The following is a 19046-nucleotide window of genomic DNA, read 5'->3' as shown; positions in this document are numbered from 1 at the left end:
GAAACTTTGAGAGAACCAAAAGGTAGAAAATTGAGTTTGGGGAAGGAAACTGTGGGTCCATTTTTGGCTTTAATTGTGGTTGCCTGAATTCAGATTTGCAGTTAGCAAAACTCCACTGAAGGGACCTCCGGCTTCATGTTATGTGCGAACGCAGCCAGTGTGCACTCCCAAAGATAGTTCCTGCTTTGCAAACCATGGTCTGCAGAAAGCCTGTGCTACAGCTGTACCAAACCTTTGCCAGCAATGGGAGGGATTTGAGGGACTGTTCATTTTGTTTTAGGCTAATTGTTTAAGAAGTACCTGAAATGTGTTTATTCTAGTGATGTGCATGAACCGATTTGGAGGCCCTTTTACCATATATACATACTGTATATGTATATGGTGAAGCAAGGCATGGCATGTAAAGTGATGTGTTACATAACTGTCTCTGTATGTATGTCAGTTCCTGGACTCCTCCTTCTACCCAAACATGACCAAGAAATTGATCCCAAAGTGGAGCAATGCAGGAGAATGTATGAGGCTACAAAGAGATTGATTGATTGATTGATTGATTGATTGATTGATTAAGTGCCATCAAGTCGGTGTTGACTTTTAAGGACTGCATAGATAGATTCTCTCCAGGATGATCTGTCTTCAACTTGGCCTTTCAGGTCTCTCGGTGGTGCATTCATTGCTGTCATAATTGAGCCCATCCACCTTGCTGCAGGTTGTCCTCTTCTTCTCTTTCCTTACACTTTTCCCAGCCTCATGGACTTCTCAAGGGAGCTGGGTTTTCGCATAATGTGTCCAAAGTTTGATAGTTTGAGCCTGGTCATTTGTGCCTTGAGTTAAAATTCTGGATTGCTTTGTTATATGATCCATTTGTTTGTTTTCCTGGCTTTCCATGGTATCCTCAAAAGTCTTCTCCAGCACCAAAGTTCAAAAGCGTCAATACTTTTTCTATCTTGCTTCTTCAAAGTCCAGCTTTTGCATCCATAAAGTGTTATGGAAACTTCCATAGAGTGTCACTCTATAAAGAGAAGAGTGGTCTTAATATTTTCCCACTGAGTTGATGCTGAAATATGGGAGGGGCCCAAAACCTGCCTCTGCCCCATACACCAAAGGTCCCTGCACAATATGGGCCTTCCCTCTGCCCCTTGACAAAAATGAACAACACTTTGTGACTTGCAATATAAATCAATCACTTCATTTCTTAGGCTTGATTGCTCTTAGCAGTACAAATGGAGGTCTATAGAGTCTGATCGGTAAATCACAGCAAAACTTTGCTTCCTTTTTTGTTGTTTTTCCAATGAAAGGAATCATGGGGAAATGATGGAAAACCAGTTTTATGCAAAGGGTATATACCCCTTTCCCCCCCAAAAAAAACCCACCTTCAGAAGAATTTTAAGCAACTTCTAATCATAACAACAGAATAAGACTATCAGATAATTCCAGTCTTGAACAATCTTATCATTTTACGTAACATACAATGAAAGCTAGATAGCATTGCAGCAGCCCAATCTTCCTAATGGAAACGGAATTAAATTAACAGCACAAAATTGTAAAGGGTACTGGAAAAGTCTTCAGCTGTGACCTCATGTCTGGGAAAGGAAACTTGATACGTTATGCTGAATGTAAATCCAGAATGCTAGGTTCATGCATTCTCAATGGAAAAGTCGTTTCATTCAGAAAGCACAATATGAAATGCTGTAAGAAAAGCAGGAGGAGGGGTCATCGAGGTGATGTGACTAGCCCTGGATGTTACTCTGGACAGTGTGAGGAGGCAAAGAGTCCCTTAATGCATACAGAATTCCCCCTTTCTTTGGACACTGTAAGAAAGCTTCTGTGAATTCCCTTTGATGAAGAATTCTACAAAGCCAGACAGAATAATTTTTCCAGTAAGTTCTTAATTTCTCTCTCTAATTACTAGCACATGTTGTTTGGACAAAACTAAATGCAACATTTTTCTTTGCTCTCATTTGACCTGGATTCTCTTTTTCCTCCCTTCCCTTTTCTGTCTCTTCCATTACTGAAGTTTAGAATTTAGACTGTAAGCTCCTTGCAGTAGGATGATGCTCATTAACCAAAGTTTATAGGGTTTAAAGCATGTTACTGTAAAATTAACCATCTAATCCTAGCCTGCTTACTTGGAAATAGCCCCTATTGATTCCCATATACCTCACTTTTTAGTAACAGAATATAGGGATAGGGGCCACGAGACCCATATGCTGGAACAGCTTTTCCAGCAAAGATTGCAATTAAGCATCTTAATTATTTGGGAGCAGAGGAGGGCTGCTTGAACTTCTGCAACACAAAATCACAATAGTATTGAGAACTTCCTCTTAAGATTTTATGATAAATATTGTTTTTAGTACAGTCATATGCACTTTCTCCATATCTATCCCCCCTCCCACCACTGTTTTATCCCTTAACTACCATATGAAGTAGATATATGACTGAGAGATCCTGAGTGGCCCAAGGTCACAAGCAGAGACATGAACATTAGTTCTCAGACATTAACTCAGACATTGCAGCAGTTCTATCACACTGATTATCTTGTGACATGCTGTAACTTTGTTTATACAAATGAGGAGTATGTCAGTCTGCTAAACAACAGAAGTTTCTAGCATACTTTGTTGAACCCACCTGCCAATGCACAGCAAAATATTAGGCTGATGATTTGATTCTCTGTCCACATTCAAAAGTGCAATCATGTTGTCAACATGAAAGCAAGTCTGAGCCACTGGTAAAGAGGTCAGCCAGGAGACAATCAAGGATTAGAACTGTAGGATAGTTTTTAAGAAAGATGAGCATTTTTTAAAAAGTAATTTTATTTCTTCCCCATAAACCTTGGCTGTTCCCAGTTTAAGCAAGAGTTGCAGCGCTGCTTAATTTAAATGTGAGCAATTGTATTAATTAGCTCTTTAAACATTTACACTCAGCTGGTAGAATTTCAAGTACGTGCCCTCTTCAGTATCCTTTGGTTTAGATTCCCATCTCCAAAACAAACAGGCAATATAGGATTCTCCTAGACAGGTATAACCGGCCCATCCTGTTTTTAATCTATGTAAGTGTTCTGTCACAGACCTTGAGGAGTTATTTGCTAAAGTCAGAAACCCTTAGCCAATAAATAGTACTTGGAGTAACAAGGATTGTTAGGGAGAAAGGAACAACCCATCCAACTTGAAAGTAAATATATATCATATTGCTCCAGGACTACAAAATTTTACTGTGCCCACGTCCTCATGACCATGTCAGGCCTGGTTAAATGGGGTTGACTGACATCAGCATGATTGTGTGAACCCACACACAGCAGCAATCCTGGCTAAGTCCAACCAGGATATTTGATTTAGGATCAGATCTGGGCTAGTCATCTACCCAAACACCCTGACCCAGATCTGCTGATCATGAGAACCCATACCTCTCACATATCCTAATTATCTGCATGCACTACGCCCTCACCTGAACATTCACCATAGATTTCTGCACCCACACCTGCCAACACTCTAGCCTTCTGCTCACACTCTATGGTTCCCAAGCCTCAACACCTTCAGCTGCATTCTGCCTGGCTTCATACCACATCATCCATACCTGCATAAGCTGCCCACACCTGGTTCCACAATTTTACCAACTCCTCTTAAAGGGACACTGACCCAGGTTCCAGTTGGCAACATAGGCAGAGCACACATGAGTTGAAAGCACACCTGTGTTTGGGCCACTCTGCTACTTGTGCACACTTGTATTTCCAGATGTTTAAAAAAAAGGCAATGTCTTCATTTGTTGGAGATGCAGCTCATGATGGCATCGACTCTTAGCACCAGCAACACTATTGACCACTAGGGGCATTAGGGGTAGAGATAGCTAGTAAGGGCATTCTCTCTCTGACCATGCTTTCTCTACTCTATTTCTTCTTTGTTAACAGTGTCAGGTTTCATTCTCTCACCTAGAGAGACTGACTTCCTTCTTCTCCCTTCCCCACTCTTCCTGTATGAAGCTAGCAATTATTATTATTATTTCTTGTTTACACAGTCAGACAGGTGTTATTGACTGGTTTGTTTTATCCAGACATTGAGTCCTTCCCAAGGACCTGGGATGGCTGAATTTTATCATCAATACTGTTGGTTATTATAGATATCGTCCCAAAATATAGGCTGTTCCCAGTAAAGTTGCTTTTTTGTAATTGACTGGTGGTGATTTCTGTGGCCCCTATGGTGTTGAGGTGCTCTTCAAGTTGTTTTGGAATTGCACCTAGGATGCCAGTTACCACTGGGATTATTTTGGTCTTTTTCTGCCACAGCCTTTCAATTTCAATTTGTAGATCTTTGTATTTGGTGATTTTTTCTATTTATTTTTCTTCTATTCTGCTATCCCCTGGTATTGCTATGTCGATTATTTTAACTTGTTTTTCTTTCTTCTCAACTACAGTTATATCTGGTGTATTGTGTGGCAGATGTTTGTCTGTTTGTAGTCGGAAGTCACATAATATTTTTGCATCTTCATTTTCTACAACTTTTTCAATTGTATGGTCCCACCAATTTTTGGTTACAGGTAGCTTGTATTTTTTGCAGATGTTCCAGTGTATCATCCTTGCTACCTTGTCATGCCTTTGTTTGTAGTCAGTCTGTGCAATCTTTTTAAAACAGCTGATGAGGTGGTCCACTGTTTCATCTGCTTCTTTACAAACACTTGCTGTTGGGTGTTGACTTTTCGACTTTTGCTCTTATTGCATTTGTTCTTAGTGCCTGTTCTTGCGCAGCCAGTATTAAACCCTCTGTTTCTTTCTTCAAGTTGCTATTCTTAAGCCATTGCCAGGTCTTGGTGATGTCTGATTTTCCACTTATATTGTGCAAATTTAGACCATGCAGTGGCTTATTTTTCCATTTTTCTGCTCGGTTCTTGACTTGTTCTTTCTTGTAGGCCTGCTTTGTTTCATTGGTGTTGAATAGTTTCACATTAGTGACCATTTGAAGTGCATCTTCTTCACTGTCCTTGATATATTCTTCAAGGCCTCTTTTATCCTCCTCTGCTGTTTGATGGACTTGCAGCATTCCTCTTCCACCTGAGCTGCGAGGGAGGTATAGCCTATCGACATCACTGTGGGGGTGCAGAGCATGATTGATAGTCATGATTTTCCTGGTCTTACGATCTAGCGTCTCTAGCTCTGCCTGGATCCAGTCTATTATTCCTGCAGTGTATCTGATAACAGGTATAACCCAGGTGTTTATGGCATGTATGGTGTTCCCGCCATTGAGTTTGGACTTGAGGATTTTTCTAACTCTCCTGATGTATTCACTTCCAATTTTTCTTTTAACTTCAGTGTGTGCAATGTTATCAGCCTGGAGAATGCCCAAGTATTTGTAATGTTCTTTCTCTTCCAGGTTCTTGATGTTGCTTCCATTGGGCAGTTCTATTCCTTCTGTTTTTCTTATTTTTCCTCTGTTCATTATTAATGCAGCACACTTGTCTAGTCCAAACTCCATTGCTATATCGCTACTGAATATACAGACAGTGTTTAGCAGTGATCCGATTTCTGACTGGGACTTTCCAGACAACTTCAGATTGTCCATGTACAGCAGATGGTTGATTTTACTTGATGTTTTAGATGTTTGGTATCAGAGGCCTGTTTTGTTTAGTATTTGTGAAAGTGGAGTCATGGCGATTACAAACAACAGAGGGGATAGTGAGTCCCCTTGGAAAATGCCTCTTCTAATGCTAACCTGTCCAAGTGTCTCGCCATTGATTGTGAACTGTGTACTCCACATGCTCATTGCTTTTTAAATAAATATCTGAATGTTTTTGCTGACACCAGTTGTTAATAAACATTTTAGTATCCATGTGTGAGGCAATGAATCGAAGGCTTTCTTGTAGTCAATCCATACAACACTTAGATTGGTTTTTCTTCTCTTGCAATTTTCTAAAACCATTTTGTCAATCAGCAGCTGGTCTTTTGTGCCTCTGGTGTTTGGGCAATTTCCTTTCTGTTCAACTGGAAGCTGTTTGTTAGTTAATAAGTCTTGCATTACTTCATCTGCTATTATTCCAATTAATAATTTGAACATGGTTGGCAGGCAGGTTATCAGTCTATAATTACTTGGAACTGCACCTTTTGCTGGGTCTTTCATGATGAGATGAGTTTTCCCATTTGTTAGCCATTGTTCAATATCACCTCCTTGCAAAATGTGATTGAACTGTTTGGTAGTTGTTTACGAAGGCTTGTTAGGTGTTTAAGCCAAAAGCCATGCAGTTCATCATTGCCTGGTGCAGTCCAATTTTTAATTTTCTTTGCTCTTTCACTTATTAATTCTGGTGTTATTATTAGATCTTGCATTTGTTGGTTACATTTTCCGACCTCTTTCACCCAGCAGGCTTTTTTATTATAATCTATTGGATTGTCAAATAATTTTCACTGCACTGTTTCTTCTTTATTTGGTGTTTCTATGTTTCTTGCAGTTTCTCCTTCTATGCGTTGGTAGAAACGTCTCTGATTCAACTGGAATTGGAGATTGCTGCTTTATTATTTCCAGGACTTCTCTAATTTAGCTTGAATCTAGGTGGTATTTTTGGATCAGATAGTGTTTGGTGTTTTCATTCTTCAGCTTCTTGTCTTTCATATCTTTCAGTTTACTAGCATCTGATCTAAGCCTGGCGATTTTATTTTCTAATCTAATCTTCCATTTAGGTGATGTACTACTTTCTTTTTTTACAGGTCCACTGATCTTATATCCGAGCTCTTGTGTTGTTATTGTTGCTGCTCTGTACATTAGTTGGTTTGTTTCTTGCAAATTATTGGTTGTTATTTCTGCAAGTGCAGCATTGACATCTTTTAATGCCTGAGCAAGTTGTTTTTTGGCAACTGTTTTTAACACTGGAAGTCGAATCCTGGTGGTTGTTTGGTTCATGTGCTCAATTATTTTTTGCTTTAGTTCTTGTTGCTTTTCTGTTAAACGACATTTATGTTTTTGAGGTGAAGGCAAAGGGGAGGTTGCCTGATTTTGATTTTGAAACAGTTCAGCAACAGTGGCATCCTCTATTTCCAACACCTCCTCCACCTGTGCCTGAGCAACTTCTTCAGTTGGTGGTAATTCTTCTTCCATATCTTGAGCCTGTGCTGCTCTTTGCAGTTCTTCCAGCTCAACTCCTGTGAATACTTTATTTCTTATTATGAATCTTCTCTGGTCTGCTAGCCTTTGTTCTATTATTTCTGTATCTGGATGCTTCTCTTTCCAAATTTGGTACATTCTTTTTAAATAACCTCTTCTAGTTGGACTAGACTTGTAATAGCAGATCATTATTTCCTTGTCGGCGTTTTTCGTATTTTTTTTCTTTCAGTTAAGCGACGTTTCTTCCAGTTACCTTGCAGTCTCCAGCCCTGGTTGCTCAACTGAAGATCCTGAGTCCTGTTGCCCACTTGCCACCAGATGTCCAGGGACTCCAGCACCTGGCACGGTCCTTGTTGACCCGGGCGACGACCGATCCGGTATAGATTTATTAAAGTTACGTCTCACCATATTGTTGATGGGAGAGGCACTCTTTGTCTGGCTCCTCTGGTGAGACCTGTCCAGCATGGTCAGACCTCTGGCATAGCTCTCACCTTCCTCAGAGCACGCAAGCCCCACAACCACGCCAAGGTAGTGTCTCACTGGGGGCTGATGATGATGATGATGAGACATGATAGGTCTTAAGCTATCTCCCTGATGGATTTCCCAAATAAACTACTTTATTTGAGACTTTAACTCCAGACAATATTAATTAGCAGTGCTCTCCTTACCTGTGCACTTCCGCTGTAGCTGGGGCAGAGAAAGGAATCTCCCCTCCTGAGCTCTCTCATACCATTTGCCACACAGCGATGTCCCACCTTCCTCCAGTGGCTTGCCTTTTCTTTGGCTTGGCACCACCTTTGCCAGGGACAAACTGTTGTGGCTCACAGCCAGATGTTTGGCCAAAGGGGAGGGTGGGTGCTGCCGGGGACAATCATGGCAGCAGTAAAGCAGCACTGTGTGGGCAAGAGCGGTAGGAGTGGATGCAAGGGGGCCTGGATTAGAGGGGGGCAGATGGTAGCTGCTGTGGGTAGTGAGTGTGTTGGCTCTGTCTTTCACCAGTGGTGATCAGATAAATTGTACTCCCTGTTTGGGTGCCGGGGATAGCACCAATCAGTCAGAAGTCAATTTTGCTGGGACAGGGAGGAAAAACCAAGCTGATATGGAGTGGAACAACTGATGAGTGGGCATACTGCTCCCTACCAAGCCAGCCAGTAAGCAATGGGTCCCTGAGTAGGATGCCATCCCCTTGCCTCCTGCCAACTGTAGAACTCATACTGGCCAGGTGTAGGGAATGGGGAACCCTCCCTGCCTTCCCCTTCCCAGGAGGCATAACTGCCCATCATGGACACAGTGCCCTGGTTATGATGGCAGACACCAGGGAAGGTGCTCTCCAGGATGCCCTGGGGTCCATGAACTGCACTGCCTGCCTGTCAGTCTAGTCCTGGACAACTTCTTTCCATGTGCCTGCCTCCCCTCTTCCTGCAGGGGTGATCCAAGTGTTAGCTGGGTCTCAACCCAGGTGATCTCCCTATGGCAGGGAAGGGGTTGCTGTGGCTGGCGGTTGCTTTGGTGGCAACTCCACCTCCACGATGTAGCTCAGCATTGCTGAAACACTCCAGGGAGGGCTGAATGCACTCAGAGCTGCTTCAGCTGCCCACTCTGGCATCAGGGCCAATGGGAATGTGGCTGGTGATGTGCTGAAGACCTTATAGGGTGAGAGCAGTGTGAGGGCTTCTGGAATTCTATCTGAGTCCCTGGAGGCCCATGGCTCCCCCAATCGGCTCCCCTGAAACTGCTAGTCAGGACTGTGTGGGGACTGCACCACAGCAATGATACTGATTGTGTGCCAGGTGCCCCACGCTGATTTTGGATAACCTCCTGGGTTAGAAAAGCAATCATGAGAACCTAGCCTGCGTTGGTTAAATTGCTTTATGTTGGGCATTCCTAGTCATGGAGAGGATCTCTCGCTGGTACAGTGGTAATCTCTACAGACAAATGCTGCACTTGTGGACAGTGTGGGGGCAGGGCTGCAAAGCATGTTGGCATGAGATTGGGGCTTGCTGGCATGCTCCTGTTCCCCTGCATCCAGGTACAACAACAAGTGAAAAGGGCGACAATCTCATATCAATATACCAAGGTTTTCTTAGCTGGAATGATAAGAGGATTGTGCTTGCCATGGGTTGAACAAATCCACCCCACACTAGCAATTTAGTTTGGAAATACCATCCTTTCATCACTTTAAAAAACCCAAAAAACCCCAGAGCATTCAAATGTCATTGCCAGCCTATTTCATTCCAGTGTTTTCTGTGTGGTCCTTTTGTCTTTTCCCCTGACTTGATTTGTAGTAATCACACCATTTCACCTTGTCTGCAAGGTGCAATGCTGTATTTTGCCATCTGCCATGTTGGCATGCTACAAAAATCACCACTAGCTGAATAGTGAAAGCCTGGGGATTTTCCCAGTACCCGTTAGTCATATCAGACTAGAATATAATTTTAATGCCACCTACCTCTGAGAAATGCTATTTGAACTGTCACTTTTCCCAAGCAGAAACTGGTACCGTCCAGAAGCCACTCATTACCTGAGGGCTCTTTTCTCTGCAATTTCAGCTTGCTTGAGTCTCTGATTAATTATTTTCAGTGCGAAAGATTACAGATTGAAGTAAGTCAAACATCACTCTGGTTTAACAAATCATGTAAGGCAAACTATGATGAGATTAAGTGCTTGAAACCATTAAAAGTGCTCTCCCACTCACCCATCCCACCCCCCACCCACCCCGTCACCTTCAGTCCAGACCAGAAATACAGCTGGTGTAGCAGCCAGGGAAATGAATAAGGTATTTAAGGAAGTAAAATGTTCGATTACTATTTGACAGAGCGCTTGTTTGAAGAACTCTCTAACCAAAGGTCTTGAATGCTGCTGTTGCTTCCAGTAATAAACTGGAGTATTTATCTAAATCATTGAGGTGTAATTTGAGTTTTCACTGTCAGTACAGCTAATCCTTTCACATGAGTCAAAGATGTAATTGTGCAAAAAGAAGCCTACGAACCCAGCTGCATTCCATGCCCCATGCCCTACCACTTCCTGACCTCATTCAATCAATAGAGCATCCATCAGAAACCACTTTGCACCAGGAGCTTTCCCAGACAGCAGGAGGTTTTACGTACAACAGATTTTACCCTGGGTTTACTGAGAGGCTTTACTGCAAACTTAAAGCTGTCTCAAAAAACTGCTGAAAATAGTGGAGTTTTTTTACTCCAGATATAAATTGGGCTACACTCAGGCGCAGTAGAAAACCCAAATTGCACATGTGGACTGCTCCCCGATAACTCACAGGGGCTTTGGAGGAAATCTGGCCGATATGTGTACTTGCACCCTCCATTCCGGAGGAGATGTGAGCTAAAAGCAAAAACCTCATGGTAAATACTGCGAGTTCGAAGTTGCCCCAAAGACTGATGCAAGAAGTGGATTTGTTTATCCTGGATAAACAAAGTGTCGGGCGACACTTTAATGAACGAATGAAAACCCCGAATTGTGTGTGAAGTGCTCTCTGATAACTCGCAGACGGAAGCTATCAAAATCATGAATGGATGCTAGACTGTTCTGATATTTATATGGGGAGTTTTTCCAAACGGGGATTGATCGCAGCTTCACAACACTTGGGCTAGGGGGAAATACATACAAGGGAACCATTTATAATAATGTCAAAATAGCAACAGGAAATGCCTTTCATACAGTCAATGCCATTATTCAGCTTTGATCCTGACAATTCTCAGTTACTGGGCATTATTATTATCTATTTTATTTCATTATTATTTAACATATTTGTATACAGCCCAAAACTTTGGGCGGTTAAAAAGTAGGACTTTGGTCTCTGGCCTTTAAAAAGTAGGACTTTGGTGCAGTGCTCAAAGCGGCTTAACTTTAGGCACTTCCTGCCGCAGTAAAGCCGCCCATCTGGGAAAGCTCTGGGAGAAGGGAGAAAGAGGCAAGCCTCAAGTGTGGTCTGTTTTATGCCCAATGCATGTGACCATAGTAGCTATTGGAGCTAGGACCCTGACAGCATCAGCTCTCAGCTGCAATGTCTCATAGTGACCACAGGAGGAGTTAGTGTCATGGGTAACAGTGCTGGACTCCTCCCCTCTTTGTTCTTCCAGTGTTAGTTTCCATTTTGTCTCTCCAGAGATCGCTGTTTGTTTTGGTCTCTCTCTTCAGCCATGAGCTACAGCTGAAATAAGCTGCAGGCTTTTTCACATTTGTTTGTAACCTTTTCTTTAAATAAATCCTTGTAGTTCTTCAGTACTAAAAAAAACTGTCTCAAGACCTCTTGCTTTGCTGTTTTCTCACCCAATTGGTTTTGTTCTGCGATTTGGGAACTGAACTGCCATTCTTCCCCTACAGTAGCGGCATTCAAACGAATGATGTATACTTTAAAATGGATATTAAACAAATGTTAAATGCTAAAACAAAACACACCTTCCAAAGAAAGTATACATGATGCACTATTGCATAAATAACTCAAAACCTTTTACTGAGCAATGTTCATGGAACATTTCAGAAACCTGGAAGGATGGAAAACAATAACCAACTTTAACAGGATAAATATCATCTCAAATATATAGAAGGAAACTACTTGTCACATCACTCAAAACAGTGAAATTAAAAACCTTATAAAAGACCTCTGCTTAAAAAAAACACCACTAGTGTGTTTTTTTGAACTTGAATAGGACACGCACAAAATTAAGTCTCAGAGTAACTCATAGCAAAACTTAGGCAAGCCATGGGAGGCAAAGGCACTCCAATGGCCCGTTGTGTTCCTTTTTTGGATGTCAAGACTGGCTGGATTGGGAACTTCCTTTACAACACTGGGATTCAAGGAGTATGCTCTGACAGTGGATAGGGTAGCAAAGCACCAAGTTGCTGGGGATCCTGGGACAAAGCCCAATAGTAGCCCCCACATGGTGCTTTACTATTACCTGCACTTCCTCCCACCTAAGCTCAGTGGGAGGTTAGCTTAACTTAATGGTTGGAGAGGGAGGGATGGTGGCACCAGGCTGGGCAATGATGGCTCCCTCCCCCCCTTTGCACTGGTGAATGGGGGGCAATGGAATGTGTTGTGGTGGTAGCAGCCCCTCTTCCTCCTGGCCCTATTGCTTGCTGTGCTGTGACCCCATGTTCTGATGGGGAGAGGCCACTTCTGAGTCTCTTGGGGGTAGCTTTTCCTCCCCCTTGGTGAATGTGCCTGCCTTCCAGATAATGCATCCCCTTGCATTATTGCTCTGGGAAGAAGTCCCTCTGCATAGGGGAGGGGAAGGGAGGGTGGAAGGAGACACCAGCACCACCATAAGACCCTCATGGCATCACTACCTTCTCCCACCCATTCTCCATCCCTAAATGGGAACATTCCCATCTATAAATGGGGAGATAAATGGGAGAAGACAGCAGTGCCATAGAGATTTGCAGCAGTGCTGTCTCTCGCTAGCACCCCTTATATGAGTCCCATCTCTGTTCTTGTGGGAGGGGAAGAATCACCCCCACTTTTCTTCTGAATTTTTCCATGTGTCCCCCACTCCCCACCCAGTACTCCACATTTCAAAACTCTTAGATCTCTTAGGGGTCCCTTTTAAGGAGTATGAGTCTCTACCCTGCAGGAGGAGGAATAAAATGGTGGCATTCTTTGAAGGCCATGATAGTTGATCCCAGAATGTACCTGTTGTATGCAGAGCTCCTGGTCAATCTACATTTTTAAAAACAGCACTTTGAAGGAAACACTTGAACATTATACTCTTCTAGCAAATAATTGCTTAGATTACAGTCACACTAACTGCAGATCCACAACTTGTAATGAGTCAGACTTCAGCAGTAATGATTTTTTTTTGGGGGGGGGAGGTTAATTTCTTCACACAATATATGTCTTTATAATATGCATGGTTTTGTCTTTCAGATCACCCACTCTCCATTGCTGCCAGTCAACAAGACTGAAATGGAAGTTGGTCTGAGGATCGGCCATGTGGCTAACGGCACTGGCTTGTCAGCTTGGCTGTTGGTACTGCCATGTGGGTATGCCCTGCTGTCCAGTTTCCATACACGTCATACAAAATAAGGGAACATTAGTGAACAATGTGTGCAACTTATGATCTGGGTCTTGATGATTGCTGGGGACTTTAGACTTGTAAAGGAATGTGGATACTACCAGCTGCTTAATAGACAATGGTTCGGCGGGGACTAGTGACATGGCTCCCTCAGATGATAGTTCTGCTGGTGGTGCTCTGCTGTACAGTATCCGTGCTCTACATGTTGGCCTGCACACCCAGAGGTGACAACCAGCAGCTTGCCTTTCCCAGGGCCAATAGCCCTACAGGAAAAGAAGAATATCAGGCTATCCTAAGGGAAAGGGAGGAACATCATTGGGACTACATCAACATGCTGAAGAGGCAGATTGCCCAGCTGAAGGATGAACTCCAGGAGAGGAGTGAGCAACTGAAAACCATGCAAGGCCACAGCACTGATTTGTTAGGAGTGGGGGTTGACCAGGGGCACCCTGAGAAACCCCAGAAGGACCTAATGCAGTTCCTGCATTCCCAGGTTAGCAAAGCAGAGGTCCATACTGGCGTGAAGCTGCCAACGGAATATGCTGCAGTCCCCTTTGAGAGCTTCACCCTTCAGAAAGTGTACCAACTGGAGATGGGTCTTACGCGCCACCCTGAGGAGAAACCAGTGCGGAAGGACAAGCGGGATGAGTTGGTGGAGGCTATTGAGTTTGGCTTGGAAACTCTGAATAGCCCAGAGAGCAATGGCAACACAAATCGTCAGATGTATTCCACTTCTGACTTCATAGAAGGTGTGTATGCATGGGAGTCAGTTATGAAAGAGTGAGGCAGGTGCTGGTGGGAATGTCTCAGTCCAGGTGAGAGAATTATTTTCTATCCGCAGCACCATTTGCTATGCTTGGGCTCCCTGGTGTGTCCCTTCTTAACTTCTGGAAACAATAACAGAAATGTTCTAGGGACCGTGGCAGCTGATGCCTGTGGCGTCTGGGGCAGCTAAAATATGCTGTCTTCCCCCATGGTGAGCAAGGCCACATTTTCTCTCTCACATTCCACCCGTTATCCCAGCATGTCTCCCCAATCTCTGTGGCAACAAATGTGGCAACAAACTGGGTTTAGACTCAAACTGTATGGGACAGTAGCAGACCCAGGATTAAAGCTGGAGTACAGGGTATGACTATTCTTTTGAACAATTCCTTCTCTATGCCCACCATTTGTTTTTCCATAGCTCCTTGCCACCCAACTCCACCAGGGAGTTCTCCACATAGCAAGCTTTACTGTGAGTTTTCTGCAAGACTTTACTGAGAACTCAAAGTTATCCCAAAAACCTGATGCAAAAATTGGAATTCTTTTACCCTGGATATAAATCAGGCTGCACTCTAACACACAATGAAAAACCCGAATCGTGTCTGGAATGCTCCCCAATAGCTCACAGGGACTTCAGGGTAAATCTGGCTGATATTTGAATGCACACCCTCCATTCCAGAGGAGACGAGAGCAAAAGGGCTTTAAAAGCCCTGTGTGAAAAACTTCTTGGTGTTGACTTCTTTCCCAGTATCAAAGCCCAGATGGGGAAAAAGAGACATTAGAAAAGAGGGAGGAGAGTTTAGCATCTCCATCTGCCCCCTTTTCTGTAACGGACAGGCTCCCACCTCCCACTTCAGTTCATACATGTTTGGTACAGACAGATTAAAACAAATGGGTCTTCTGCTGCAGTTTTGTGTATATGAGTGGTAGGTATATTTCATTTCTGCTGAGCAATGACCAATTTCATCTATCAGCATTTGAGACATAGCCTACTTAAGAAAAAGCAAACAGACTCTCCTGGCTTGCACATCAATGGCAAAATGGCAACATTTCCTAATCACCTTCTCAGAGTCTAGCATTTTCCTTTACTGCATCTGATGTAACTCCTTTACATGCAGTGGAATTCTTACTCAACAGAATGACACAACATTAAAATAAGTTACCCTCTTAGCTTTTTTGCTGTTCTTTCTCTTGTGGAGTAGCTATTCCTTGTATCAAGTTCAGAATCTTCTCCTGCTATGCAAATGAGTACTGTCAAGTAAAGAAATCAATCACTGAATGCTGAATTAGCAAAGATTGTAGAGGTAAATACTGTGGTTGGAGTTTTTTTAAAAGACATTTTAATAATGCCTTTGGTGGATTATGTCTAAGAAGGTTCAATGCTTTCCAAAGTAGAAGGACATAAAAGAAAAGCCCTTCTGGATCCACCCCAAGGCCTATCTAGTTCAACATTGTTTCCCACAGTGGCCGACCATCTGCCTTTAGGAAGCCCAAAAGCAGGAGATGAAGGCATGTCCCCTCCCCTGCTGTTGCTCCCTTGCAAATGCTATTCGGAGACATTCTACCTCTGAATCAAGATTAGTAGCCATTGATAGACTATCCTCCATGAAGTTGCCTAAGCCCCTCCCAAAGCCATCCAAGTTAGTGGCCATCACCACATCCCATGACAGATAATTCCATTGATTAATTATGCTGTGTGAAAAAGTACTTCTTTTTGTTGGTCCTAAATTTTCTGGTAATCAGTTTCATAGAATGATTGCTGGTTCTAGTGTTGTCAGGGAGAAAAATTTACCTTGCATAATTTTTATAAACCTCTATCATGTCTCCCCCTAGACAGCTTCCCCCCCCTAAATGCAAAAGCCCCAGATGTTGTAGCCTTGCTTTGTAAGGAAGGAACTCTAGGCACTGATCATTTTGGTTGCAATAATAAAATGCAATTGCAGCTCCAGCTGTTCATTATGAGGAAGGCACTATTAAGGCTTTTCAGGACTTCTGAGCCTTTAAACAAGTCGGGGATTGGTGAAAAACAGAAAAGCCTCTCTGAGAATTACCTTGTGAGTTTCTGTTCCCACGGTGGGGGAAGCCTTTAATTACTGATTTCTTCTAATTATTTCTGTCTTTTTAAAATAGTGGAATTATAGCACTATTCTGCTATTTAAAAAATGAGAACAGAACAATAATTAAAGAGTCCCTACCCCTTGCAAGAACAGAAACAAATATGAGTCAGTGCCCAAGGAGGCTATTTACTCCCTGAGCACTGACCCGTATTTGTTTCTGTTCTCACCACAACTACCAGGATCAATGGAAGCTATAAAATGGGCTAAACCTGCAAAGAAGGATGTTACTTGAAGCTGCCAGAGACCTTTAATAAATAGATGTTACTTGTGAGTAGATGCTATAAAACCTTTTGGCTTTGGAGAAGGGCATTGCTAGTTAATATGGTGCTTTTATCCAATGTGGTATGAAACCTCTGTTTTAATTCTGCTTGCAGTTAACCTCAGAAAAGCAATGCCTCAAGCAGCACTAAAGGACCCTAGTCAAGCACTTCCTTCACTTCAGAGGATAAAAGATGCAGATTTTTTAAATACCTACACACGTAGGTAAACATGCCCTTTTGTCTCAATGAAGTGCTTACATATGCAAAACAAGTAAGATAGGCACCCTTAATGGGATTGAACAGAAACGTATCTGAAAAATTAAGAGAACTGTGTCCCTTTCTATATTTCCAATATCTTGAACTTTCACAATAAAGTATTTTAAAAGAAATGAACTGAATAATATCATAAAATGGAAGTCCTGCCTCCCAATCTACCAAAAAGAAAGTGATGGGAACACAAACAAAATTAGCAGCATACCTTAAATACTGCTAGATAGTAGTGTGCATGGTTCGGTCCGGGCACACTGTTACAGACCTCTGGACCAGTTCGGCAGTCCGGCGGTCCGGAGGTTCGGATGGGTGGGGACATGTTACTTTAAGCGGGGGTGGTGGTAGTACTTCCCCCCCCACCCGCCACTCTTCCCCCTCCGGCGCTGGTCCGTTTAAACATCTTCTTGGGGCGGCAGAGTTCCTCCCTGCCACCCCTGCCCCCGTCGTTGTTCCTTAAGGTTTAAAAGAGACGAGAGCTAGTGGCGCGCATGTGCCCTGCGCAGCGCACGCGCTCGTCTTTGACGCTCTTTTAAACCTTAAGGAACAACGACGGGGGCAGGGGCGGCAGGGAGGAACTGCCACCCCAAGAAGATGTTTAAACGGACCAGCGCCAGAGGGGGAAGAGCGGCGGGTGGGGGGGGAAGTACTATCACCACCCCCGCTTAAAGTAACAGTCCCCCCCGTGCTGGACCGGGGGGACTCCAGACCTTGCACACCCCTACTGCTAGATTCTCTCCCCATATACTAATGTTAAATGTATACTCTCTTTAGGAAAGTCTTGCTAACTGTGGGTTTCCCTTCATTTTCATAATAGGCATCTACCGCACAGAAAGAGATAAAGGCACCCTATATGAGTTGACATTCAAAGGCAACAAAGAATATGAATTCAAGCAAATTGCCCTATTCAGACCATTTGGGCCCATCATGAAAGTCAAGAACGAAAACCTCAATATGGCCTACACCCTGATTAACGTTATAGTCCCACTGGCAAAAAGGGCCAGCAAATTTCAGCAATTCATGCAGAATTTCAGGTTGGTATATTTCCATCAAGATTTGTAGCTGCTCTTTGTCAACCATTACATTGCTTTCTTCATCTTCAGTGTATGTTTAAGAGAAAGGAAAGGCAGAGGTGATAAGTGCACACTCAGTTAACACAGGCAGCAACTCTGTGGGTGGCCGGTCATAAGTCAACAACATGGTCAGAGGTCCATGAAACGTCTTGTGTTGTGTAATTATGGTTGAAATTCCCTGAGGTGTGTTGGTATGGTTCAAATCAGCCAAATGACATGGGCAGCTGCCTATACAAATGGTTTCCACATGGAGCTCTGGCTCTGCAGTTGCAAAATTTGAGGGCCACCCACATGGTTTAGTGTAGGTACAGTGTGAAGTAGGCCACAGCTTCAAGCAGTCATAGAGTAGAGGCAAACAGCCAGGGACAGGTAAGCTGACCCTCACTAGTAGGTGACCTCTACTCCGAGTGGCCATTAAGATAGTCGGTGCAAAAGTCAATGCACTGGAACTCCATCTCCAACAAAGAAGGGGTTCCCAAAGCAAGTAACAGCCATGAAATTTTTTTACTTCTGCTGTAAGCTTTCTAGGATGGATGTACATAAACACTACAGAGAGCAAGCGAGCAGAAAGACAGTGAAGTAACATCTTTGAGCTACCATCTGCCCGAAGGTGAAGCAGAGTCAAAATCCCAAAGCTGGACTAGAAGAAAATTACCCAGAGATGTCACAGCTATAGACGGAATGTCCAGCAACTGAAGTGTGCTTGCTAGCTTGTGTAAATGTGCACTCCACTCAGACAGATAAGGACACAAGACACAATAACATTTGGGTAAAAGGGGCCATGACTGTATTGATTGACAAATCAGATTTGAAGGGGATTGGCTCTCTACCCTCTATAGTGCAGTCCCTAAAGACTCATCACCCTGGGCAATTCTGGCCTATAACACAAAGGGTGATAACACTTTGTCTCAAGACAACATCCTGCCTACAGCTGATGCTGTCCTTCTTAACCGACCTAAGGTCAGGTAACTGCCTCCAAGTCACCAGCCCCATGCTGTGCAGTGTGTTGAGCTGATGATGTTTCAGTAGATTAGAAGAGCCCCCTAACCAGCACTCCTTGAGTCGTACAACACCGAGGGACTAACTAGGACTCTTTTAATGCCAATCATGTACCTAAGGTGCTCAGCAATCAGACTTAAATGCCCCCAAACTGCATAGTACCTGCTGTTGTGACCAGTAAAAATCTAGCTAACTAAGAGTGTTAATGTGAGGTAGGCAAAAAAAAAAAAAAAAAAAAAGACACCATACCCAGGCCAATTTGGCTAGTACCAAAAAATTCCTGCCCAGCCTCCAAAAAGGTGACCAGCAAAGCACACATTAAAACTCAGGGAGGGAGGGTTCAGTGTTCCCTCTAACAGGGATTCCCAGACATTGTTGATTACAACTCCCATTATCCACAAAATGCAGCTGGGGGTTCTGGGAGTTGTAGTCAACAGTCACTTCTCTCTCAGTCTAA

At 43.3% G+C, this 19046-nt stretch overlaps 1 protein-coding gene across 9 annotated transcripts in view; it reads left to right on the top strand.

Moving 5' to 3' along the window:
• CSGALNACT1 (chondroitin sulfate N-acetylgalactosaminyltransferase 1) overlaps positions 1-19046 on the top strand; it is a 60078-nt gene that overhangs the window by 15042 nt on the left and 25990 nt on the right. For 5 of the 9 annotated variants that reach the window (XR_008309517.1, XM_053259631.1, XM_053259628.1 and 2 more), the window contains exons 2-3: positions 12964-13860; positions 17335-17551. Coding sequence is in view for 8 of the 9 variants with exons in the window: in XM_053259631.1 (XP_053115606.1) it covers positions 13230-13860; positions 17335-17551 (848 nt within the window). In the remaining variant the exon portion in view is untranslated. The remainder of the gene's footprint in view (positions 1-12963; positions 13861-17334; positions 17552-19046) is intronic. The other 4 variants (XM_053259632.1, XM_053259633.1, XM_053259635.1 and 1 more) reach the window with 2 other exon arrangements.

Source organism: Hemicordylus capensis, chromosome 6, assembly GCF_027244095.1.
Source record: "Hemicordylus capensis ecotype Gifberg chromosome 6, rHemCap1.1.pri, whole genome shotgun sequence".
NCBI classification, from domain to species: Eukaryota; Metazoa; Chordata; class Lepidosauria; order Squamata; family Cordylidae; genus Hemicordylus; species Hemicordylus capensis.
The sequence above is the reverse complement of the archived record's forward strand: the minus strand, read 5'-3'. Positions and strand labels throughout refer to the sequence as shown.